Source organism: Ochotona princeps, chromosome 5, assembly GCF_030435755.1.
Source record: "Ochotona princeps isolate mOchPri1 chromosome 5, mOchPri1.hap1, whole genome shotgun sequence".
NCBI lineage: Eukaryota > Metazoa > Chordata > Mammalia > Lagomorpha > Ochotonidae > Ochotona > Ochotona princeps.
In genome coordinates this window covers 57031588-57059211 of record NC_080836.1, presented here as the reverse complement: position 1 = coordinate 57059211, position 27624 = coordinate 57031588, and the positions used below count along the sequence as shown (strand labels likewise).

At 37.9% G+C, this 27624-nt stretch overlaps 1 protein-coding gene across 2 annotated transcripts in view; it reads left to right on the top strand.

Moving 5' to 3' along the window:
- Window positions 1–27624, top strand: part of PDE11A (phosphodiesterase 11A) — a 418861-nt gene that overhangs the window by 231790 nt on the left and 159447 nt on the right. For both annotated transcript variants that reach the window (XM_004577021.3, XM_004577022.4), the window contains exons 6-9: window positions 474–606; window positions 18884–18959; window positions 21167–21234; window positions 22143–22235. In XM_004577021.3, coding sequence (XP_004577078.2) covers window positions 474–606; window positions 18884–18959; window positions 21167–21234; window positions 22143–22235 — 370 coding nt within the window. The remainder of the gene's footprint in view (window positions 1–473; window positions 607–18883; window positions 18960–21166; window positions 21235–22142; window positions 22236–27624) is intronic.

The window sequence follows — 27624 nt, the reverse complement described above, 5'->3', positions numbered from 1 at the left end:
TTTTTTTTATCAAAGCTTTTATTTTTGTAACCAGATTCCATCGAAACTAAGTTTAAGTACCATTAATGTATGATGTGCAGTAAGGAATCAATAATGTCACGAATATACACATGACACAGACCAGGAATAATTACATCTGGTTTATTAATGATGGCAAATGATGCCCATGTCCCCCACTTGTTTGTGTATCTGGTGGCCACTCCATGCTAGTTACTTCCATCCTGTTTTTGGTACAATTTTCCTCTGTATCATACAGAATCTATGGTTTATATCCAGGAACTTTATAATTTCACATTAAAGCAGGTAAGTCATTTTGATGTGGCTACTGATAATTCATCATTATTGCTCTGTGACTAATATTATCCCTTCTTAATAAGGATAGATAATCCTGCTACTAGTGTACTTTCACTGGGTTTGTTTTCAAGTAAGCATCCTTTCTCTTTTCTTCCCGCTTGCTATTGTTTCTCTAATAGCTTCAAAGAAAGCCTGGAGAAATCATCATACTCTGACTGGCTAATCAATAACAGCATTGCGGAGTTGGTTGCTTCAACAGGCCTTCCAGTGAACATCAGTGATGCCTACCAGGATCCACGTTTTGATGCCGAGGTAAGAGGAATCCTCTGGTTGCTGTTATGCTATTCAGTGGTCACACCGTGGACAGCATGCAGATCAACGGCAGCCCCAGTGTGTCCTTTTGCCTCCTTCCGCTGGGATGTGCTTTTCAACATCATCTACTGCTGATTGATAGGAGGTCTTCCTATCTTGACCTGATTTGTGGCAAAATGGCTCTGCTTAGTCTGATTCTCTTATATGATTAGGTCTGTTCTATATCAAACTATGGAATATTTAGTAATAAAAATATGTGAATAATAACATAGTCATTTCCCAACAGATGCTGTATTTTTAAAACTGCTGTATTTTTAAAAATTTCTCCCAAGAAGACAGTAAATTGGTTGATATTATTGGTCCTTGTTAACTAGGTAGGCACATTGTGTTGGTATGCAAAACATATGAAACTAATTTTAGATTTTAGATTCTCAGCATCATAGAAATAAACGCACATGAAATTATAGGATGCCTGCATTTGCAGATATGGGTTCATACACACAGAAAAGTAAAAATGCAAAGCTTCCTATTCCAGATTCCCAAGCTGAGCCCAGAGCCTGGCAAGAGTTTTGTGGTGAAGTAGAGACGGAGCTGTGTGCTTCAGGCTACACTGAGCGAGCAGGGAGGCATTGAGGAACTGAGATTGGTTTTGTGTGCTTGAAGGGTCATGGTGGATGAGACTTGAGAGAGAAGTCAGGGCCAAAACGCTTTGAAAGCCATGCTAAAGTGCTTAACAGTTTATCCATGTAAAAGGGACTCCATAGTTGAGTTTTAAATGGAGTAGAAACAGGAGTTGTTTGGGGATGGTCACACTGGCTAGTGTGATGATAACTGAGCATTTAATCCCTGCCATCCTTAAAGGTCAGTGTCATTATCCCAAAATTACAGAAGTTGAGACCCAGTCAATGGCCCTGGAGAAAGACAGGGCTCAGTGCAGTGATTTCTGAGACGGTACAGCCTAGGCTCTTAGCCCTGCCCTGTACTCGCCCGTTTGCCTGATAACAGGGATGATATTGTCTGATGACATTGTCTAATGACTGTTAATGACAAGGAACTTGAGATCCAAGTCTAATTTATAGCTTCAGTCAGATCATCTTTGATCTTAAATTCCCAAACTCACCACCTCCCTGTCACTGCCTAGAGCCCTCTTCCCCCACACTACATTTTCCATATTTTGTTTTTCTTAAGCATTAGGAATAGATGCTCCAGTCTAGGAAAATTCCCGGCTGGGCAGTGTAACTTTCCAGTATGCTCCCTTAGCTGTCCTAATTCTGATTGCCTGACTTCTGTCTTTCTGCATTTCTGGCACATGAAGTCTGAACTTTGAGTTAACTTCCTTGGAAAGCAACCAGTCAAAAGCATGTTCAGTTCTCTTCTTGTAAAGACCGACATAATCTGGGTTCTGTGACTGGCACAATGAAAGTGATTTACAAATGCCCATATTTACATTTTATATCATTGTGATTTGGTTGGACATGATATATGAATTTTTGCCTGTTGCTGTGTCTCTCATTTCCTTTATTAGGGAGATTAATAGCAAAGAAAATATTTCCATTAGCATGTTTTTTTCAAGAAATGCTCTCAGCATTCAATGATTTGAAACTCAGTGGTAACTGAAAAACCTGAGAGGCCTTAGTCTACACCAAAATCATCAATTGCCAGTTATTTGCTATTGAAGTTACCTTATTGGACTAGATCTCAGTGGATGAAGGTCATTTTATACCAAAAATGTAATGTGAAATTTGCTAGCAAATCAAATTCTGGCCAACCAAAGTGATCAGCAAAGTGAACCATGGCTCTCTGCTGTTAGTTCACACAATGTTGGTACATGTATAACAGAACATGATACACGAGGCATCTGTGTCTTCCTCCCAGCTTAAAAAGAAAGCAAAAAAAGAGTAAGAAAAATAACAGGATCCATCAATTTTTAATATAAAAGATATATACTTTATGAATGTGTCTGCTATTTGGGGGTTTTGTTCTGTTTATTTGAAAGCTAGAGATATAGGAAGAGGATAAGAAAATGAGAGAAGGAGGAAAGAGAGAAAGCCAGAGAAAGAGAACATATATTCCATGGTCTATTCTCCAGTGCCTCAACAACTGGGGTCAGGCTTGTAACTTCATCTCTTTATCTCATGTAAGAGGCAGGGATGAAAGTATTATAATGAATAAGCAGGGTAGATTTGGCACAGTTCTTTCCAAAGTCCTGGCATTTTTCTTATGGTAAATGAGCAGTAGCTTCAAGTCACTACTTGCAGTAGCCCCTAGCAAGAGAATTGGTCCATCCTTTGAAGCTTTGGCTTTTTCTCACAGGGTACAAAGGTCTTAAACGATACCTTCTTCCATTACTTAGTGTAGCCACCTTCATTGATGAGCTTAGCTAGGTCTTTAGATAAACTGCATAGCTTCTGCCATAGGATTTGATGCCTCACTTCATACTTTTGTGTTATGGAGACTTCTTTCTGTAAATCTCATAAATCAGTTTCTCTTAGCTTCAGACTTCTCTTCTGCACCTTGGTCATCTCTCTCAGCCTTGATTGAATTGATCTGCGCTGATCTTTGCCTGCAGCAGTCTTTGACTTAAGAGAATGTTGCAGCTAATCTGATCTTCCATCCAGAGTATAAAAACCTGTTCCATATCAGCAGTAAGGCTCTTTGGTTTTCTTACCATTCTCTTGTTCACTGGAGCAGTACCTGTAATTTCCTTCACAGACTTTTCCCTTGCACTCATGCCTTGGCTACCTGGCACAAGAGGTCTAGTTTTAATATGCCTTCCTCACTAATTTTAACCATTTCTAGCTTTTTGATTTTAGAATAAATGATGTAAAGCAGTTCCTTTAGCTTCAACACTAAGAGACTATTATAGAATTATTAATTGGACTAATTTGAATATTGTGTCTCTGGGAACAGGAGGCCCAAAGAAAAGCTGACAGAAATAGGCAAATGGTGGAACTGCCAGAACGCACACATTAACTAAGTTTGCTGTCTTGTATGGGTACAGTTGATGCTGCTGCTCCAAAGCAATTTCAGTATTCCATGTAAGACTATGATCACAGATTACCACAGCAGATAGAATAACAATGAAAAGTTTGAAATATTGCAAAATTTGCCAGAACATGATACAGAGGAAACACATGGAGTTAGAAAAATGGCAACAGTAGACTTGCTGGAGGTAATGCTGCCACAGACCTTCAGTTTGTAAAATCAACAATAAAATAAAGTGCAAAATACACTGAGGTATACCTGTAGAGTGCTGATAGGCATTAAAGTCTTTTGTTTAGTAGGTTTTCCAGTACAAGAGTTACCGTAGAGCGTATTCCTAAAAGAATGACATGCTCGGTAATAAACTATAAGGACCTTTACCAGGGAATGAAAAATTACTGTTTTTTCTTATGCAAAACAGCACATTGAATGACCACAATTAGTATCATAACAGTACTTCTTTTTTTTTTTTAAAGTTCCATTTATTTTTGTTATAAAGGCAGATATACAGAGAGGAGGAGAGACAGAGAGGAAGATCTTTCATCTGATATTTCACTCCCCAAGTAACCACAACGGCCGGTGCTGTACTGATATGGAACCAGGAGCCAGGAACTTCCTCTAGGTCTCCCACACGGGTGCAGGGTCCCAAGGCTTTGGGCCATCCTCGACTGCATTCCCAGGTCACAAGCAGGGAGCTGGATGGGCAATGGAGCTTCCAGGATTAGAACCGGTGCCCATATGGGATCCCAGTGTATTCAAGGTGAGGAGTTTAGCCACTAGGCCACGGCACCGGGCCCTAACAACACTTCTTGTTAACTCGCTATCATGAGTCAGAATATACCATATCCTTGTATGTGCAAGAGGACTTTTAGCACATCTTTTCCCAAGTAGTAAAATGGTCAGATGACATTTTTTTCTGCACCATTGTTTATGCCAGTAAGGTAACTTGCCTTACTAATCAAAAATAAAGAAAAATAATGTAAGCAAGCAAACAATATGGGCTCTCAAGCAAAAAGGCAGCAATTATTTCTGTGGAACTGAAATTTTAACTGCCCTGATCTGGTAGTTAAAAATCAGCAATACCTTATAATAATAAAATATAGAGGGATAAGCAGTGACTATTTTGTTAATTCACCTTTTCCTATATGTCTTTGCTATTGTAGATTGTGCTGCTGCAAATATTGGATTACAGATTCCCCTTCTCATAAGCAGATTTCATTTCTATTGGGTTTATTCCTAGGAGAGGGATAGCTGGGTCATATGGCTGGTTTATTTGCAATTCTCCAAGCATTCTCCATACTGATTTCCACAGTGGTTGTACTAGTCGACACTCCCACCAACGGTGAAGGAAAGTACCTTTCTTCCCGCGTCCATGCCAGCAGGTGGTGTTAGTTGAGTTCTGAATGTAGGCCAGTCTCACTGGAGTTAAATGGCACCTCAACGTGGTTTTCATTTGTATCTCTCTAATGGCTAGGGAGCCTGAGCCTCTTTTCATATGTCTGTTAGTCATTTGAATCTGTTCTTTTGAAAAATGTCTGTTCATTTCCTTTGTCCATTTTTTCACAAGTTTTTTTTAATTGTCCCTGAGTTTCTGAAGCTCTTCGTAAATCCTGGATATTAGCCCCCTATCACTTGTGTAGTGTGCAAAAATTTTCTTCCATTGTGTTGGTTGCTTCCTCACTTTGTTAATTGTTTCTTTTGCTGTACAGAAGCTTTTTAGTTTGATGTAGTCCCGTTTGTTCATTTTGGCTTTGACTGCCTTTGCTTTTGGCTTCTTTTCTAAGAAGTCTTTCCCTGTTCCTGTATCTTAGAGAGTGCTCCCATGTTTCTTGGAAAATCAGAGTTTTATAACCATTATAACTCCATTTGAATAGAAGCTATAAAAGCGTTTCTATCATGTAGCTTAACACCTCATCCTAGGTGCTGTCAGGCACCTGTTGAGAGAACTCTGGGACAAGTAAACATCATTGTCCACCTGCTGGATACTTTCTTTATTAAAATTTTAAATATTTAATGGAGTTACATCCTTGTGGTAAACAGAGCAGTCTTTTTAGGCATAATGATGTATTTGTCCCTAGTATGCCTGTATGACTGATTAAGTTGATCTCAGGAGTAACATCATTGGGTTTGAAATCATGCCAAATATTTTAATATATGGAAGGAAAAATATGATAGGATGGTGATAGAAAATGGTCACAGTTCCAGGACTAAGTTTTTGAGCTTTTATTTATGAAACCTTATAAAAATCAGTATACATTAGTTGTGCTATAAGAGTATAATCCTTGAAATGAAAATAAGACAGTGAGGACCTGTATACAACTGACTGTATGCTTATAGTTACACAGAAAAGTCACCTTCATGGATTATTATGGTGATGAATTTTGTAGTTCATAAAGGGTTTGCTCACTGAGAGGGAGATACCCAGGTTTGTTTTTTAAGACATTGACAGTAATATTGTGTATACTAATTTTCTATTGCTATATAATAAATCACCACAAATTCAGCAGCATGAGAAAACATTTGTCATTTGACACTGCCTGTAGGTCAGAAGTCTGGGCATGACACAGTAAGGTTCTCTGCTTAGGGTCTTATATTTAGAGCTTGGCTTCCTTTTCAGAGCCCAGGCAGGTAGATGCCATCAAAATGATGGCTGTAATAGACAGGTTGCCATTTCCTTGCTGGTTGTTGTCCAAGAGTGACTCTCAGCTCCTAGAGATTATCTTCAGGTTCTAGCAATGTGGCTTAATTGAAACCTAGCAGCTTAACTTGGCTATGACAGACACATAAATATTGAGCAAGTTGGATTGTCGCAGGAATGATTATCTCATCACTTTTAACATATGATGTTACTTAATCTAAATAGTGGTACGTATGGGTCCTTTGCACATTTGGAAGAAGATCTATGCAAGATGTATTGAAAGTTAACCAGGGAAGGGGCAAATGGGAATCTCAGAACCCATGCTGAAATTCTATTTGTCACACCATACCTAAGACAGAAATGAAGTCCACACAAAATAGCTGTACTCAAGAAGCAATCTATATGTCCTACTATGAAAACAGTATCCCCGGGGGGGGGAGGAGGGAGGGGAACAAGCCAATGAGAAGTGTGCTTAGAATAATGTGTAGATGTTCATGTACAAAAATATGTGTGGATTTACATAGACAAATATGTAAATGGTTTTCTAAGAGATAAAACAATCTTAGCATGTCCAAAGTAGGGTTCACAGTCTTTTCCCCAGCCCTACTGCTCTGTTTTCCTGTCTTTGTGAAGCAATTCAATCCATCTTGGTGCCTGGGCCAGAACTATTACATTTATACCCATGATTTTCCCTTTTTCTCTTATTGTACAACTTATTCATCAGAAAATGAGGAATATCAAGATGGCATAATAGGGTAAGGACACATTTAAACAGATAGAGAAACATTAGCCAGTGTGAAGCAGAGCGCACATTCCAGGAAATAGGAAAGGATAGAGCAACAGCAGAGGGGTCCCTGGAGACTGACAGACACAGGAAAGCAGCAGGCACAATGGTACGGTGTTGCAGTGACTGATACCCCAACAGCATTCAGCGAGTGGGGATCCGAATTGCAGTAGCAGCTGAAACTCCACCAACAACCAGGTGGATAGGGATTTTCACTGGGAGTTCAGGAAGTGAACCCAGACAAAAAACTGCCTGTCCTGCTGGTCTGTTTGATTTGACCAGCAGCAGAGACAGAGCAGCAGGTCCCAGACGGGTTGTGTGTGAACAGGGCGTGGATTTCACAGCCCAGTCCACCCCCTAGAGCTGGTTTGGGCACCATTTTTTTTGTGGAGGCAAGGGCTATGGACAGTACTGTGTATGCACTGGGCTGGGAGTGAACTCATTTCTGGCTCAGTGGATTGCACTGGTCCCACAGGAAAATACCGACTATGGCATCGTATGGATCAAAACGAGTCTGTGTGGCCCTCAGACCTAATGACCAACAGGTTCTGGCAAGGTCAGCACCAACAACAACCTAGCTATATAGGATACCTGATGTTTCCCTAATCCTGGGACCTGCTCCAGGACCTGCTCCAGGACCTGCTCCAGGAAGTGGAAGGAAGGTTGTGAAGACAATGGTGCCGCCTCAGCATCGTATCACAGGAGGTGGAGACTGGTGAGCCAGGAGCTGGGGCTACAGCGACAATCTAATGTAAGAACTCAGACCTGGAATTCACTGGAGGGAGTGGCGCAAGTGACTGCAAACAAAGGGCCTTGTACCAACTACAATAAGTAAAATCAAGCCATAGACCTGTGGGTGACAGAGCTTAGAAACCTGCCCCAAGGAGATGAATCTCTCTCAACCAGAAGAACAATGACCAAGAGCAAAAGAAGAGACAAAGGCACAATGAGTATAACTGAAGACTCCTCTTCAGAGGAACAAAACCCTATGCCAACCTCAGAGTTCACTGAGGAAGACATCGAGAAAATAAGGGATACAGAATTCGAAACATTTGTTATAAATCTTCTTATCAACAGCGAGAAGCACGTAATGCAGGCATTCAAGGAATTTAAGGAATATGTTACACTGGAAATGAATCAAATGGAAGCTGATATATCAGAAATGAAGAATACAGTGGAGAAAATTAAAAATGCAGTGAAGAGTCTCCAAAATAGAATGAAGGAGGCAGAAGAAAGAATATCAGAATTAGAAGATATTTCCTGTCACCAGGGGAAAACAAACAAAAAGCTGGAAGCAGATCTTGATCAGGCTAAAAAAAGTATTCAAGAATTGAAAGACACAATTAAAAGGCCAAATATGAGTTATGGGAGGTGCAGAAGGTGCAGAAAGAGAAGTTGGGTTTAAAAATGTATTTAATGAAATAATAAATGAAAATTTCCCTAATCTAGAGAAGGAATTGGAAAACAGCATCCAGGAGGCGCACAGAACTCCCAACAGGCTTGATCAAAAGCAATCTTCACCACGACACATGATCATCAAGCTCTCTTCAATTGAATATAAGGAAAAGATCCTTAAATGTGCACGTGAAAAAAGCCAACTGACAAATAAAGGAATGCTGATTAAACTCCCAGGAGACCTCTCACAGGAAATTCTACAGGCCAGAAGAGAATGGAGCGACATGTTGCAGATTCTAAAAGCAAAATATTGTCGGCCCAGGATAATGTACCCAGCAAAGCTTTCCTTTTAACTTTTCTTTGGAAATGAAATAAAATTCTTCCACAGTCAAGAAAAGTTAAAAGACTATGCCTATTCCAAACCTGCCCTACAAATGACACTTAAATATGTTCTCTTGAGAGAGAGGAGGAATAACAACGCCCACTGAAGCCAAAAGCAAACATGAAGAACATCCCGGTAAAATAACAACAGAAGACTAAATCAATGAAAAACCCATTCCTAAAATGACAGAACCAAATTACCACCTGTTTGTATTAACCCTGAATGTAAATGGCTTAAACTCATTAGTCAAACGTCATAGATTAGTAGACTGGATTAAAAAACAAAGCCCATCCATCTGTTGCCTGCAGAAGACAGATTTCACCAACAAAGGTCAGCAGAAACAATATCTCATTGATTTTGATTTTCTTTGTTAGTTTCATCTCTTCAAAACACTTCCTTCTGATTAAATTCATCAATGTGTCATAGATCATACAGTAGCATCTTTTTCTTCAAGAAGGCTCTTGGTTTTCTTTTTCAGTTCTTCAGCATCACATTAGCCATTCAGTAGCATGTTATTTAACCTTCATGGTGTTGTTAATTTCTTTTTTCATCCTGTTATTGATTTTGTTTTGTGGCTTTTCATTTAAGAGGAAGTACAGTAAATGTGTAATGGAGACTATCATATCCAGATGTGAGGATATAATGCAGTATGCATCTCTACTTCCAGACAAAGATGAACTCCCAATTAAACTAGTTACTGTATCTTGACAATAGGATGCTGAATTTTCTGTCATTGTCCATGCCTGCAATGATGGACATAGCTGTGTATGAGGAACTGTACTAAAGTAATGATATAGGGGAACTCAGTGACGGGGAAGGGAACTGGGGAGGGGATAAGGGAAATCCCAAGGACTATGAAACTCTATCATAAAAAAATAATAATAAAAAGAAGTGGAGAAAAAGAAAATGCAACAGGCTATACCAGAAAAATATACTTGATGCCCTACCATTTCTTACCACTCAGCTGCATCCAGGTCTATGTTACCATCATCTCTGGACTATTTCTTAACATGTCCTGCTGCTTCCACCCTTCCATTCTATACTGTATTCTCAAAAAAAGCAGCCAGAGGATTCTAAATTTTAAGGCCTGTTGCAACTCCATTTTCAAACTGTTTGTTCTTTTACTTATAAATCTTTCAGCGGTATACAATACTCTATGCGATAAGACGCCCTTTTGCAGAAACTCAGCCCCTGCTCATGCTGTTTCAACTGCAGTGGCCTCCTTGTTATTTCTAGCACATGCCACTTGTTGAATTTCCTCAGGGCCTTTTTTGCACTGGCTTTTTTGAGAATACACTTCTTTCAATATCTGTATGTCTCAGTCTCTTCTCCAAGGTCATCATTGCAATATTACATTGTGGTGAGGCTTTCACCCTCAGCAGCCTTACCACCTCAACCTCCTCCGTTTTTCCTCATATTGTAACACCTTCTGATAAATGACTAACTTGTTTATTTTTTCCAGTTACTACAATGTAGGATCTATGAAGGTAAAGATTTTATCAACTTTTTTTTTTACTGATGTATCCCCAGTGACTAGAAGAATATTCAGTATATAGTAGGCATTATTGTTGAATATTGTTCAGTGCATTTTAATGTATTCACTTTGTGCTATTTAACATGTGTTATTGGGTATATTACATACTCAATATGTAAAAAAGGGTGAGGAAAACTTTTACCAAACTACTGATAGTTGCCATCTCTACAGATACAATATTTGAGTTTTTGGCTTAGTGTTTTCTTCCAGTTGTATAATTATGAAGAGAATTTTCACATTCATGATATATGAGATAATTTTCTGCCTGCAATAGGAGCCAATAATTGGACCTAACATTTACACAGGAAAGTTTCTTTAAGCAAAGGAAGCAGCAAAACAAACTAAAAAGTAGGATAGTTTCAGGGATGCACAGATTTGGTGCTCCATGTATTTGTTACGAAATCTAGGCATAACAGAAACCTGTCAGCATTTCAATCTTCTCTGCCATGGATGGCCATCTCAGAGTGACGCAGGTAACACCAAGATGAGTCTCTGAGTTTGTAGCTCTTTGGTCCCGTGCAGTTCTTCCCTGAGAAGTTATTTCTCTGATTTTAAAAACAGCCTGTTATAGCAACTCAGTGCTCTCACCCTTGTCATGAAAGCACTTACAAAGAAGTTTAGGAGGCCCCTGGCTTTCAGATCCTTGCATTGAGAGCGTTAAAGCCCATTTTGCCTGTCAGGTCTTCATCGTGGAGCACTCCTTACAATGAAGGTTGCTGAGTGGTAGCCTTGGCAAGGTAGTTTATTCTCAATTCTTAGAAAGGCCTTGTGTCCTATCAGTCATGTTCCTGTCACAAAGGGAAATGTGTGGATTGAAACCATTTTAAAAAAACAAAATGCTGTGAATCCATTGAAATGTAGGTTTTACTGGTATCTTCTCTCAGTTACTGATACTTTACTGCATACCAGTTTGAGGGCCTTTTCCAATTGAAAATTCAATAGAGAAGATTGGAGAGTGGGTGTAAGAATTTCAATTAACCAGAAAGGACAAGGAAGGTTGAGAAGACGGAGATCACAGAGGTTTGAGTGATATATAAGCTGTGGGAGGTGTACACAGTGAGGTTAATTATGCTGAACATAGTGCTTCAGCCCTGAGCATAGACTTTTTCTTCTCTTTTCTTTTCTTTTCTTTTCCTTTTCTTTTCTCTTCTTTTCCTTTCTTTTATTTTCTTTCTTTCTTTCTTTCTTTCTTTTCTTTTCTTTTCTTTCTTTCTTTCTTTCTTTCTTTCTTTCTTTCTTTCTTTCTTTCTTTCTTTCTTTCTTTCTTTCTTTCTTTCTTTCTTTTCTTCCTCTCTTTCATCTCGGGGTTAAGGATCCCCTTTAGGCTGTGTTGTAGAAGCCATTTAGATTTTCTGTGCAGGAGGACTAGACATGTGTGTTTTTTTTCCTCTATTGTTACTTCAGGGAAACCGAGGGAATGACTCTATTAACTCTTATTTTGTCCTAATGCAAGTGTTTCTCACCACTAGATTAGCCTTTTAGAGTAAGGGTATGTATAGCTTTGGGTTATTGTGAGTACTATATCTTACTGGTTCCAGGAAGCACAATGTAAATTAATGAATAGCATTACATTATCACTGACTTGTTTAATTTTGCTTCTGACTGCCTCTCAAAGACTGAAAAAATATAAAAAGTATGTTTTGATGGCTCTGAGAGCTGAACTGTATTTAATTAGAGCTATTAACTGTAGAGGGCCCATGAGGAGAAAGCCCAAGCAAAATCTTAAGTAGATGTAACTTTAATAGAAAAGAACTAGGAATCCCAGACACTATTTTGTTTGTTATTTATATTTTCTACAGAGGTTGCCTCATCTCACATGCTCTAACTTTCAGACTCTAATGGTGTGGATTTTAGTGCACAGTGATTGAACAGAGGCTTAGTAGAGCAATGGAGCAGAAATAGGTATTCTTTTAATAAGAGAAAAATTTGCATTTTTAGAACACCTCAGAAACTTTGAAACCCCTGCATATACATACTCTGAAAAAAACTTGTAAAATAAGAACAAGCTAAAAGAAGTGAATTAGCTATAATGTAAAAATCTAGAGATAACTAATGTAAGCTCTTGCTATGCAGAGACAAATGTCAATGCTAAAATTGAGATGCTGAAATTTGGGGTAACGTGTGGTTGTGTAGTCAGCAGTCATTTTTGAGCTCCATTGCTACTATCTGGACAGCCGGGGTTATCTAATGAATAAGGGTGATTCTTTCCTTCATCCTTTCTTATTCTTGTTTCTCCTATTTAGGATTCATTCTTCAGAGATCCTGCAATGCTATGATGAGATTTCCTTCTCGTTCAGCACCTGTCAAAGAGTAAATGGGTTCAGGGGCCTTGCTGTAGTTGCACAAACTAACCTACTCCAAAACAACAGCCATTGCTGCGAACTAGCAGTTAACTAATGGCCTTCACAGTCTTAATTGGAGATTACACTGTTATCCCTCTGCTCTCCTTCCTTGTTCTACCTCTGACCTTGTTGGACTTTGACACCTCTTCTTCCCTCATAGCCTTCCCTTCGCCACAGGGCAGCAATTTAAGACCACCCTCCACATCTCTGTCTCACCTCAACTATGCTCCAGCCAGACTCTGGCTCAGTGCTGCTCTACCTTCCTAGCTTGGCCTCCTTGGACTCAACCACTTAACTTTTCTTTCAGAACTCATCCATTTTTTCCCTGACCATCTTTGCCTTCAGTTATTCTATGTTGTTAAAATCAATAACCCGTCTTCCTTTTTGACCACTCTACAGTCTTTGGCACTCCCATTCTCCTTTAGTCTACTATGGAAATAACTTTTGTTCCTTGTCTTCAATTAACGCATATTAATGATTCAAAATTTAAAGAACGAGGGTTTGGCACGATAGTTCAACTGGCTAATCCTCACCTTGCAAATGCCAGAATCCCATATAAGTGTCAATATGTGTCCCAGCTGCACGATTTTCCATCTAGCTCCTTGCTTGTAGCCTGGAAGAGCAGCAGAGGATGGTTCAAAGTCTTGAGACTCTGCATCCACATGGGAGACTTGGAAGAATCTCCTGGCTCGTGGCTTTGGATAGGCTCAGCGCCAGCCATTGTGACCATTTATGGAATGAACCAGCAGATGGAAGATCTTTGTCTCTGTAAATCTGCCTTTCCAATAGCAGTTTAAAAAATAAAAAATGAGAACAGTAGTTTTAAAATTCCCATCAGCATGCAATGAAAAGGATGTTACAATTGTAATTTTCTGGTGTATATATTACATACCTGCAGAAATCTACTACACTATCATTTAGCATACTGAACTTTTCCATGTTAGTAAATATGCTACAATGTAACCTTAGTTATTTGCCTACTATCCCATTGTATAAAGTGCTTTTGTTTACTGAACTGACTCCCTCTGGTTGAAGATTGAGGTTCTTTCTAATAAACCACTATGATAAACAATGCTATGATTCACACCTATGCATATAAACCACTGCGCATAGTTTTGATCATTGTCAAATTATTGATTCTCACAAGAAATTCAAGGTCAAGGGATATTTATGCTTTTACATGTTGGATATCAACCAAATACATACTTCCAGAAACTTTGGAGCATTCTGTTTACAGTAAAGTATAGGTGTTAAGACCGTGAGCTTTGAAATTCTTTTCTATCCCTATCCTCAACATCATTTTCCTTTCTTCATCTGGTCTTAAATATTATGTACTCCAAAATTCAATTCTTAGGTTTTATTGTGGATAAGTTCTCCCTAGTGGTCTTACCCATGCAAAGCTCCTTTCTCTCCTGTTGCCATTTCAATTATATAGTGTGTAAACTTGAACTTAGTGGTGTTTCCCTCAAATTTCCTGTTTCCCACTACAACAAAATCTAGAAACCTGAAGGTTAGCTTCCTTTTCTTACTGATGGGACAACTGCAGTGCCTTAAAGATGATGATAAACAGAAGTCTTTTTATTTCACTGACATTGTTCTTTTTATCACCAGCATTTGAGGCTGTCTTTATCACTGAATGTTCCCTTTGTTCTTTCCCACTATGACCTCTGTCTTCACCCACTTCAAAATTGTGGGTGACATTCATCAGGGGCTGCAGTAATCCCTGCATTGGCAGAGACAGTATGCCCACTGCTCAGTTGGGGCTGAGCTCCTAGTTGTACAATGTGTGTAGCACTTTCCCTGCACTCTGGCCTTCAGCAATACAGCCTGAATTTGCAGGGAATAGCTGTGAAACGTCTCAAAAATTGGCCGCCTTCCCTTCATACCGGTTGACAGTTGCCTCAATTCAGATTTTTATCCTTCGGGAGAGGAGGAAAACCACTTTGTTCTTTTGGAAGATGATTTTGAACAACGTGTTTGTTATTGTCTGAAGTTCTTTGAACTATTCTCTCCCATTTAAGGCAGTTAGTTCTCACTTATAGCAGAGGATAATAATAGTACTGGCCGCATAGGACAGGTTTTATTTTTTTATTTTTTAAAATTAATTAATTTATTTATTTTTTACAATCTTGACATAATTAGGGTAAAAAGGTTCAAGCACTACAGGAAGATAGGTAAAACAGTTAATTCCGTATTGTTTCCTTAATATATCTGATGTAAAAGGGGATTTTAAGGGAGAAGCCCCACCCAGTCTCCCACCCACCACAGGTCCCAGATGTGGGGCATGCTCCGAGGGTCTTGTTCAAGTGGTTTTGATAGTTCAACAGTTCTGAATTGCTGCCACTTTCACCACTCCAAGCACGATGAGGTCGTTGGAGAATCCACTGATTGACATAGTCCATCATAGAGTCTCTGTTTGCCCAGTATTTTCATTCCCAACATATAGCTGAGGTGGTTGATTGACTTGTTCTGTCCTCTGTCTTTTGATGGTTAGGGTTCTAAGTCCGGAAGCTTGATTGGGGGGATCCCCAAAGAGACTTTGTGTGAGGTGTTCCCAGACAAGATTCTTGTATGTACTAGCAAGTACAGGGCCCGGCACAGTCCATTGCTCTGATCAACTGGTGGTTGCAATTGCTGGGTTGATTCTGTTTCCATTCCTGTCTTCCACTGGAACCAATGGGTGTTTGCAGTCCAGCCTGGTTCTGCCCAGCACATACTCAGCCCTTACATAAACCAGTGGGAGCTGCAGCCCACCAGGCCCACTCCCTACCCTGGTTTGCCAGTATGTGTGGCAGACTAGTCCAGTCTGTCCCACATCCCCTTCTGCTCTCATACATGTCAATGGGTATTAAAACCTTGTTCCATCTAACCAGCTCAGCTATTCAACCTTCACAGATGTTGTTGGGTGTCTGTCTAGCCACCCAAGCCCCTGATAGGACAGTTTTAAAATGTACATGAAATAGCACATAAAGAGAAAACAGTGGGGAAGGGGAGTGGTGGCAAATCCCAAAGCTTTTGGAACTGTATCATAAAATAAATTAATTAAAAAAGGAAAGTTCCGAACATGGTGCCTGACATAGTGAGCAAACAATAATGAAATTCATCACTATCATCTTTGAAGACTTAGTTTAAAGAGTTTGAAAAGTTCTTTGTTTTCTCTCTAAAAAGCTGGCTTTTCATGGTTTTTGTGGATAGTCCTTACGTGAATATCTGTTTTATCATTATTTGTGTCTTCACTACACTGTAAGTTCCTGAAATGTAATGACCCACAAAAATGAATGTTTGGATTTATTTTTGTATCTTCAGCTCTTAGCAAACCATATAGGAGCTAATAAAGACCTGTGTATTGGAAGAGTACCTTTGATGAATGACTTACATCAATATGTTTATGTTTGTGTGTGATTTACATCTGTAATTCTGAAATATTGACCTATTAAAGTCATACTATTAAACTGTACCAAAAATTACATGATCTAAAATCACATGATTAAATAGTATAAAAATAGAACAGTAAGATGACATGGCTATGTAGAACAATGTTGTTAATGTAAGTAGACCTTGTTATTGAATAATGTTTGAGCTGAGGTGGTTTCATCTGCTATGCCACAATACCAACCCCAAGAGTCTTGTTGTTAATTCATCTTGTACATGGAGATATTTTTTTTAATTTCAGTTGTAAATTTAAATGTGAAGATTAAAATAATAAATGTAGGAAGAATAAGAAAATATCTAAACAAACTAAGGATAGTGAAAGATTTCTTGCACAAGAGTAAAGAAAAATATTTACCATCAATAAAAAGATTGAAATATTTGACTAAATCATATTAGTGAACTCTATCAAAAGACTGGATTAAAAGAATAAAAAAGCAAGCCTTAGAATGAGAAAGGTATTTATATTATGTATATCTACCAAAGGACTCCTCTCCAGAATCTGGGGGAAAAAATACTTCACAAATCAATCTTTTAAAAGTTGAACAAATCTTTCTCCTCCAAAAGTTGGACAATCTAATAAGAAACAGGACTGAAATTCTAAATATACGTTTCATGAAAGACCATGTCAACGTAGGTAATAAATACATGAAGATCTGCAAAACTTCAATAATCTGCAGTGGAAGAAACATACAATTTATTTAACCAAATTTTGACTCTGAGAGTGAAAAGGAATATTAATAATTATGTCAGGAAAACATGCTCAAACCAGACATGTGTTCACTGTCTTGGTCCTCAGAGATACATATATTTCTTTCACAATGAGATCCTGCCGTGTATAAACCAGAATTGCCAAATTATTTTTAAAAATTATTTATTTTTATTAACAAGATTGATGTACAGAGAGAAAAATCTTCGATCTGCTGGTTGTCTATCCACATGGCTGCAATGAACTGGCTGGAGCTGAGCCAGTCCAAAGCTGGGAGCCTCGTTTGGATCTCCCGTGTGAATGCAAGGTCCCAAGGCTTTGGGCCATCCTTTTCTGCCTTCCCAGGCAACAAAGTAAGGAGCGGGTTGAGAAGTGAGCATCCAGAACATAAACCGGCAACCACATGAGATTCTGGCACTTGTAACAGGAGGATGAACCAATTAAGCCATCGTGCCAGGCTCTGTTTAATTGTTGTAAGTGGGAGGTATTAAATGTTAATGATAATGCCTAGTGGAACTCTAGTATATATTTCTGCTTTGAGGATAAATTGGTACAGTAGAAAAATATCTGGCTATGTCTATTGAAACCAAACATGTATGTAATCCAACAATTTTGTTTTTAGGTATATGTTCAACAGAACTGCATACAAGCATACACCAAGAATGTGCATAAATAGTGACAATTGCACTGTATGTGATTGCTCCAAACAGGAAGCAGTCTGATGTTTATGAAGAATAGGATGAGTTAATAGTGTTATATCCATACAATTAAAATAAGATGTTATCATGGAAAGGATCAAAATTATAAATCTCAATACCATAGTGCTATGCAAGGGAAACCAGACAAAGAAGAATGAACATTCTATGAGTCTTTTGAAAAACTAGAGAACTCCTGTAAGGCAATAGGAGTGAGTTTATGGTTGTCTAACAGGAGACAGGAGGGACATGGAGGTGGCTTGGAAGACAGACAGTGATACTGTTCAGGTTCTTTTTTTAATTTTTCTGTTGTTTTTTGATCCCAGTGACGGTTGTTACATCAATATATTCACTTTGTGAAAATTTACTGAGCCCTTTGTGTACTATTTTTGCGACTTTCCACACACATGCTAACCTACAAACAATGTTTAAAAAAAGAGAAACTATAAAATGTATGAAGAATAGAACACATATGGGAAATTAATTTCTGAAGAAGGAAAGCAAGGCAGACATCATATATAAAGTTTAAGTTGTGTAAATTAACTTCCAGTTTCAATTTTTAAAAAATATGTAGCTCTTCAGTTTTCCAATGAATGTTTTAAAATGTCTTTTGATCTCAAGAACCATGCTTGAAAGCTGGATATCATATTTTTTTTCTTCTGTAGGGTTGGGCAACAGGTTGATTTTTCTCACCATAAGCCCAAATCACATGAGCTAGCTGAGACACTTAGCAACTCATCCCTAATTGTTCCCACGTGGACCAATGTTTTTAATATTGGTAGATGTTGTTACTGAATAAGGTTTGAGCTGATGATTAGTCTTTATTATTTTAAATCCATCATCTCCTGACATCTGTTAGGGTACAGAAAAACAAGACTTCAACCCCTGTATTTATCTCTCCCAATTTCTGTTTTTCATATGGTTTTACAGCACATGCAATAATTTGGTCATAGCAAAAAATACAGAATATTGGGAATAAATGTTCATATGGCAAATACTAGGCACAAACATTTTTACTAACTGATAGACCTAAAGGTAAGTGTTGACCACTGGTTTAATTAAACTGCCTTTAACTTCTCAGAGTAGAAATGATTGGCCACAGTCTTGGCCAATGATGTGATCAGGATCAGGATCTTTTTTACCTGGCTTTCTGTAGCCTGCAGGATTGGGGAAGGATAATGTTAGGGTGTTTTGGTTGATTGTTATTTGGTTTCCTTGGAATCTTCACAGTCACATTTTAAATAAAAAAGAGGTGAGTATATTCAATAAAAATTACACCATGTCCAAATATAAAATTTTAAAGAGTGTTTTTAATATCTGTTATGAAAAATACTACAAATCATAAATGTATAGTTAATATTGATTTTTTTTCTTTCTTACAATCTAGGCTGACCAGATATCTGGTTTTCACATAAGATCTGTTCTCTGTGTGCCTATTTGGAATAGCAATCACCAAATAATTGGTAAGATACCACCTAGATTATTCAGTGTTCTTTTGTAAAGAAACATAATTTAAGTGAACACATTTGTTAAAAACAAAGAACCAATAAATTTTGAAGTTGGAGAAGATCTCAGAAATCAATAGAACTCTTTCATCTTACTTTATGGAAATTGGTCCCCAGATAGAGAGAAGGAGCAGTAATTTGAAAAACTAGCAAAGAAAAAATGTCACAGCCCTACTGAAAAGCAGAGACAAGATTAAAACTCAGACTGTCTAATTCCTATTGCAAGCTTTCCTATTCTGTGTGCATTTACATGTGTGCCTTCCACTTGGTGTAAGTGCAAAGAAAACATACAGGATCAGACAGAAGCAGTGAATTTGCATCTTTCTGCCTGGGTGGTTCAGAAATAGGGTGTTTTTTTCCAGAATACAGGAATATAGGCAAAAGGACATTTTTAAAAAGGAATATGATTGAAATGTGAATGAAGTAATCACCGGATGTGGTTAAGAACTTGCATTTTCTAAGCATATTGGTTACTCAAGAACATGTCGATTAACTCCATAAGGTTGGAAACCATTGTTGATGTTATGTTGTGGCTTTTAATGGGTCGGGACGATATTGTACCAGCTCTGCCTTCAGACCAGAGATGGTCTCCCAAAGAAACTGTTGAATTTATGTGGACAATAAGATGCTGGACACCATGCAAAGTAGATGTTTGCAATGAAAGAATTATGACTGGATTTGAACTGTAATACTGCAGTAAGGTCTAGGAACCCACCATGGGGGGAGGGCATGGGGAGGGGTTGGGGGAATCCCAGAGCCTACGAAACTGTCATAAAATGAAATGTAATTTTAAAAAAAGGAATATGTCATTTATTCGCCTCCTCCTTACCCCTAGTGCTCTCCTCAAAATTCTAAGCTAGGAAACTTATCAAACTCAAAAGACACTCAGGCTACAAAAGTTCATAGTTAAATTAAAGAAAGAAATAATTTTGTTTAAGACTAATCATATAATATGCATGTCTATTTATTGTAGTCATTCTTGATACCTCTTAAATTTTTATTTTGCATGACCAATATGCTAAATCCTTTACAAACACTCAAACATTATCTGATCTGTGGAGAATAAAACTATCAGGGTCCTGGAAATACAGAATAAATAAGGAGATAGAAATCAGAGAAGAAAAAGTGGCATATGTTTAGGAAGAATAAATCTAGAAATCCAGTGTACAGCATGTGGCTGTGGTTAATAAACTTTATCTGCACTGAGGATTCAGACATAGTGAAATTCTAGCTACTCTTGCCACAGACTCCAAGCTAAAGAATAACTGTGTGAGTTGATGGATATATGTATTTGTTCACTATAATAATCTTTTCAGTATTTGTATGTATCCTATAATATCTTGTTTTATTCCTTAAATATGTCATTCAATCTTCATAATCTTCTGAAATAGATAAAATCTTAATTCCCATTTTACAGATGAAAAATTCAGTGTTCAGAATCATAGATAACTAAGTCACACAGCTGATGGTGAAGTTCAAATCTAAGTCTAGAGTCAATGGTGTGAGTCATCCATCATACATAACCTCTCTCAATAGTTGACTTTGAGGAACTGAAAAAAGTGTATATGCCTATACATTCAAGTTGTGTGTGTGTGAGTGTGTGTAGGAGGATACTTGGAAGGGTTTTTGGAAAGTAGAACTAAAAGATAAGCTTATTTTAGTGCTAACATAAGTAATTTTTCATAATACACATGTTCCATACACTTATTGAAAACACTATATGTGTGTGTGCACGCGCGCTTGCGTGCGAGAGAGAGAGAGAGAGAGATCAGGGTTATTGTACAAAGTCCTATTAGAAACCATTTACAAGGAATCAGGTCAGTATCTGGTAGATCTCCTACTTTCAATGAAACTGTCACAGCTATGAAGTGAGATTAAATTGCTGCATGCCTCTGGTTTATTCTTATGGGGCCATACACTAGACTCTAGAATTTAAAATGAGTACGTGCAGTTATCTAAAAGAGATACAGGATCGGCCCTGGCTTACTCTGTTACAGTAACGTCATGCAGATGTTCATTCGCATCACTGTAATATTATTTATTTGCTATATGTGTTTCATAATATCCTGTTGTCATAACAATGTAAATATAATCAATAAAACATAAATAATAAATATGAACAATGAAATTACCACATTTCTCTCCCCCCCCAACTTCTCCCATAGGAGTAGCTCAGGTGCTGAACAGACTTGATGGAAAGCCTTTTGATGATGCAGATCAACGACTTTTCGAGGTGAGAGAATGAATTATAAACTGAGGAGTATACTTGAGTCACTAGTAGTCTCATATTCCTCTTTCCCAAATTTTTAAGGATAAATGATTATTAATCAGTTGTTATTATTCCTAAATGGTATAACAGCATTTGAAGTGTTAAGAGTATATGAATGCTTAGGTAAGATTTGATTCTATGTTTCACTAAAAGCTTGTTTTGTAACCTTCAATTATTTTTATCCCAATGTTATTACAGAATTGAGTATAAGCCTGTTCTCTCTGGAGCGTTACTGTTTCATTCTTGTCTTGTCCACAAGTGTCCAGAGCTTTGAGAAACATAGGTAGCTGTAAGCCAGAATTGCACCATGTGTTTTTGTTTGCAAGCTTGTTTTCGTCCTCATTCCCCTCCCTGGAGAGGTTAGCCTCAAACATGAAGATTTCACTATTATTTTTCTGCAACTAAGAACACTACACACCTCCAGTATTCAATGACTCTGAGTAAACCTTCCTTTCCCCTCAACACTTGCCATTACATTCCATTTCTTCACCAAAATATTTTATAGCCTGGCTACTGAAAGAAGCCGTTTTTGGTGAAAGAAAATGGAATTGCTAAATCAGCCCATTGTCTGAAACATTAAGAACACAGTTAAGCCAGACTATCTTTTTCTTCTGACTCTGTGTTTTTTAAATGCATGAAGTTTTTTCTTCACAATGGCATTAATTTAATAATTTTCCTCATGTGCAGTATGAGCTATAAAGTTGTTTTATGACAATAGTAATTAAGAATTTAATGTGTGTATTTCCCCAAGTCCCACGTCTGTGTACAATAAAATTACATTTCATACCTGTCCCTGATGACTGCCTGCATTCATATTAGATTTTGCCAATGAGTTATTACAAGTTTTAATTAGTGGGCTTTCATTTTCCTAGGCTTTTGTCATCTTCTGTGGCCTTGGTATCAACAATACAATTATGTATGATCAAGTGAAGAAGTCCTGGGCCAAGCAGTCTGTGGCTCTTGATGTAAGTACATTTTTTTGTCAGAATCACATGCAGAAAGCCCTGATTTTTATGAAAGGAAAAAAAAAAACCACTGGCCTTAGAATGAGGTTCCGCTTCCATAGTTTTGTTAATGTATTCATTGGAGCTTAATCATATTATGATCATAAGTTCAAAATGGAAGAAAGCTAGAGACTTTCTATAGAAAACACATACAATGTTACATGTAATTTCAGGCAATTCACAGAACCTTTGCTCAACTATATATGCCCTGCAGTTAGATAGACTTGAAGTATTAGATTTATTAAAGAGTAGTAATCCATAAATAATTTTTAGGGCTTCAGTTGCACTGTAAACGTGGACTTGAATATTTAGCTAGTCTGTAAAGTCACTTTCCCGTTATGAGGAAACCTCCGTCTAGAGGTATGTGTGTGACCCAGTTGAGGGCCACAATCAGGTATGAGTTCTACCTAGACCATAATGAACTTGAAATTCTGAATGCATCCATGTATTTTAAATGCATGTATTTATACACATTATAAATGCTATACGTATGATGTTTATCATTTCTCTGTTAAAATATGCATTTGTTTTTTTAAGATTTATTTATTTTTATTACAAAGTCAGATATACAGAGAGGAGAGACAGAGAGGAAGATCTTCCGTCCGATGGTTCACTCCCCAAGCGACCACAACGGCCGGCGCTGCACTGAACCGATGCCGGGAACCTGGGACCTCTTCCGGGTCTCCCACGTGCGTGCAGGGTCCCAAATCCTTGGGCTGTCATCGACTGCCCTCCCAGGCCACAAGCAGGGAGCTGGATGGGAAGTAGAGCCACTGGGATTAGAACCGGTGCCCACATGGGATCCCAGTGCGTTCAATGTGAGGACTTTAGCCACTAGGCCACGCCACCGGGCCCAAAATATGCATTTATATATATGTACTTATAACTCGAGTGATTCTTCAAAAGATTTGGACTATCATACAAAAAATCAAAGTGATTTTAAAGTAAGATAATAATGATATAACCAGGCAGGGAAGATGGAAGCATAACCAACAGGGACAGAACAACATGTGGTACTGCCCTTCTTTGTCTTCATCTCTTCTGTGCTAGGACTTGCACTATCCCGCTTCCCTTTCCTACTGTAGCTAAGAGAGCCTCCCTACACTGGCCAGGCCGCTCTTTTTGTGTTGTTTCATTTTTGTTATTCTCTTCCATTTTCATCCTTCTTCATCCAAGAAGAGCTGTGTCTCAGTGTAGCTCTCTCATTCCCATGATCTTTGGCAATACCTTTTTTTTTCCAGTCCACAACAAGAGAAGAGGTAAAAAAAAACTCTCGTCCCCAAATCCCTGCAATACCAACTGTGCTGGAAGACTTTCCCTCTGCAAAAAGGGCACACAGAGTTTGTGACCTGGACAGTTGATAAGAATACAGCTCTTGCTGTGGATCCATGAGACTCTGGAGAGACATAACAAACTATTCTATTCTGTCTTTTAAAATCCTTTCCCCCAGGCATTTTGAATAAAAAGACCTCCTTGTTTGACCTCTGAAAGTAAATACTTTCCAGCTATGTTCTCTCAAAAGACTGGTGCAATTCAGTGCCATCTCTGAAACAACTCCAAGACCACTGGAAATAATTTTTTTGTCATAGTTCCAAAAGATATAACCTTAGCTTTTTTGTTTCCTTCACAAATAACCTCTGATTTTCGCCCACTTACTTAACACTGGCTCCTTTTCCTGGTGATCTTAAATGCCATATTGAACCACAAAAAGCAATATATGTTACATTAGTATATATGTTGACATATAAAGTATATTCTCATACCTATATTCAAGTTCAATCTATCTAAATTCCAAGTCTTAATTTTTTTGTGTATTATAGGTATGACAAGAAAGGTGTTTTCATATTTACATAAAACAATGTAGAGTATATTTAGAGGGAGTGTTTTGAAACAGTTAATACTTAGTCATAAGTTAGCTGTTCTTACTAACCAATACACTTGCCGCCTTTTAACTTCATCGAATTCTGTGTGTAAGATTGTGCAGATTGGAAGACTGTAACTTTTGATCAAGAAAATTACTTCCAGCTTGAAATTTGAACTAATTACCATTACCAAGCTCTGTGACCATGTTCCGCTCATTCTGTCATTGAGCTGCCAGCGGTGTTGGAGGGCAGCTTCTCCACTGCACTCTTCCTTCCTTCCTTTCTTCCGCTTGCCTGTTGTCAGCAGCCTCTGTTTCCAAGTACACTTAGGCACAGATGTCCAGAGCATGGCAATAAGGAATTTTTCTGTGTCTAAAACAGCCATGCAAGTCTTCAAAAGCTACACATGTTCAAGGGTGAAGCTTCCTAAATAAAGATGTATGCTTGAGAGTTTTTTCTATATTACCACAGACTGACACCTTCAGCTTATTTTAGACATAATTCACAAATGAACAAAATGTAGTTATATTAAATATTTTGTTTTATGGCTTTTAAAAATAGTTAATAATATGTGAAGTTTAACAGTAGAATTATTACTTCAATAGTTTTTGATTACTGCTTCCTTAACATCTTACAATTTAGTTATGCAAGTCTCTTGTTAAAAACCATTTTTCTTAAATATATAAAATTCCTACACTCGAAGGCTCTTTAAGAACTGAGGTGTTCTGAAAGCTTAATAATGGAGCAGAGAGAGGAGTTAGTTTACTATTATTTTTGATAACTTTAAGATCCTAATTTCCATTTTGCATGACCAACTAACAGCATCAGCAGAACTATGCTAATGTGCCGTCCTCTCTTTGTTAAAGATAATAAGATTAAAGGAGGAAACTTTAGCTAATAGTCAGAATATATGGAGAATACAATACCAATAAATGTAGATGTACAATATTACTACTTCATTCTGAACACCCAGAATTGTCCTTTGGGGTGTCTTTCATGGTTATTGCAAATGAAGCCTTACCTTGCGCTGATGAGAAATTTTCCAGAAAATATACTTCTGTGTGCTAAGGGACACCTCATACAACTTTATGATCAGAAAGAGGAAGGAACAAGGGTCAAATAGAGGGTGAGAAAAGGTAAGTGCAATCAGATTCCAAGCCCCATTTATTCTACCTCCCCAAGTCTTTCCTGTCTATTTCCTCCATTCCAATTGCACAGCAACCATCCTACTTAAGCGCTTCATTACCTTCAGAATAGGATATTGCAGTAGCCATCTATTTGTTCTTCCTAAAACACATTTGAGATTATATCTCTCACCAACTCATAGACCTTAAATTACTCCCACTCTATCTATCAAAGTACAAATCTCCTGACCTTGGTGATCCTTGGAGATCTCACAACACATTCCTCTCCTACCCTATTCCTTTGCTATACTCCTGGTTGTTTTCCTCCTTACAGAGTTCTGTGTTACTGACAAGCTTGATTACTTCGTTGACCTTGAGTGAACCACCTGCTTATCCACTACCTGCTCTAACATTCCTTATCTTCCCTTCTCCAGCTATGACATCTTCATTCAAAATGTTTCATCGTTTAAAGATTGATTTACCTGTAGTCTTCTGTGAATCTTCTAGCTTCTTGGTTATTTGTTCTTCTTTGTATTACATTTAATTGTGTGTATGTTTCAAAAGTTACAGGTAAGGAGAAAATCCTAAAAAGAATGAGAGAAAAATACCAAGTTATATGCCAAACAAAACTCATTAAAATAACTGCAGAATTCTGTAGACTAGAATTGGATGATTTATTTAAGGTCTTGAAAGAAAATAACGTTTCCATGAACATTTGAAATCCTAGGTACATAAGATATATACAATTAAGAATCCATTTTGACTCAGTTTGAGGAAGAAGATATCCTTTCAGCCAAGCAGAACCACACCAAGAATGAGCTAACATGTCTGTTCCCCCTTAAAGGTCTAATCAATGAGATTCAACAATGCATATTTGGATAAAGAGGAGCTCAGAGAGAATCAAAGCAATGTCAGTTGCTCAACGCAACAGGCCTAGTGAAAGGGAGCAGCATGCCCAGACCTAACAGAGCATGCATATCTGACGACTGTTTCATGCAAGGGCATGACCATTCAGTATCTTCCTAAGATGCAAGCAAAGTCTCATCAAAACTGAGAAAACCATAGAGGTAGAACAGATTTGGGTGAAAACTACAAAACAAATGAAAGAATTGAGAACTCAAAGCTCAACTGTCACTTTCTAAGGATGTCTTGTCTGAATATGCCCACAGTAACACCTCATTTCTTGTCACACTTTATTAAAATATCTTCCTTTATTTTCTTTAAAAAATATTATTATGAATTAATCTTGTTTATTTGTTGTTTATTTGTTGTTATTTGTTGTTACAGTATAAGCAAGATCATGAATATGATTTAGTATTTTACAGTTGAACCCTCAGCCCTTAGGCTACAAAGAAGAAATATTTATTCAGTGAACAAATACACAGAAAACAAAAAATATGGAGAAGGTCTAACTTTCAGGAGAATTTTAAGATAATTGAGGTCTTAATAATCTTAATAATTTGATTTAAATCCACACCACAGTGGTTTTTCTTTCTAAGACTTATTTATTTTTTATTACAAAGTCAGATATACAGAGAGGAGAGACAGAGAGGAAGATCTTCTGTCCGATGATTCACTTCCCAGGTGAGCCGCAATGGCTGGTGCTGCGCCGAATCGAAGCTGGGAATCTGGAACCTCTTCCGGGTCTCCCACGTGGGTGCAGGGTCCCAAGGCTTTGGGCCGTCCTCAACTGCTTTCCCAGGCCACAAGCAGGGAGCTGGATGGGAAGTGGAGCAGCCGGGATTAGAACCGGCGCCCATATGGGATCCCAGCACGTTCGATGTGAGGACTTTAGCTGCTAGGCCACGCCGCCGGGCCCTTCTCTGTTTTTTATATGCAGGAGTTCAGAAACAATCAATCAATGCAAAAATATAAACAGGTCAGAAACACACTGACACTGATAGTCATTTATATTTCTAACAAAGGTCCAAGAGCAATCCAATGGAAAAAGAAAAACATTTCAATAAGTTGTATTTCCATTTTTAACCAACGGACCTTTGTGGTTACCACCTTTAAAACTTACTAAGTTTTGTCATAGAACTAAATTTAAAAGCTAAAACTAAAGCTTTTAGGTGAAACCAAAGGCAACTAGAAATTCTGTGGGTAGGCATAGATCTCAGACAGCAATGGCCCGTAAATTAAAGAACTGATAAATTAAGCAGCAAAAACTAAAATATACCATTAAGATTTTGAATAAACAAGGTACTGATTGGGACAAAATATTCACAATACATATATCTTACTAGGGACTGGTAAACATTCAGAATGTATAAAGAACTCTTCTTGCTCAATAATAAGAAAACAGTCCAAGCAAAATGTTGGGACAGTTTGCAAAAGAAGATACACAATAATAAATAAGTACAC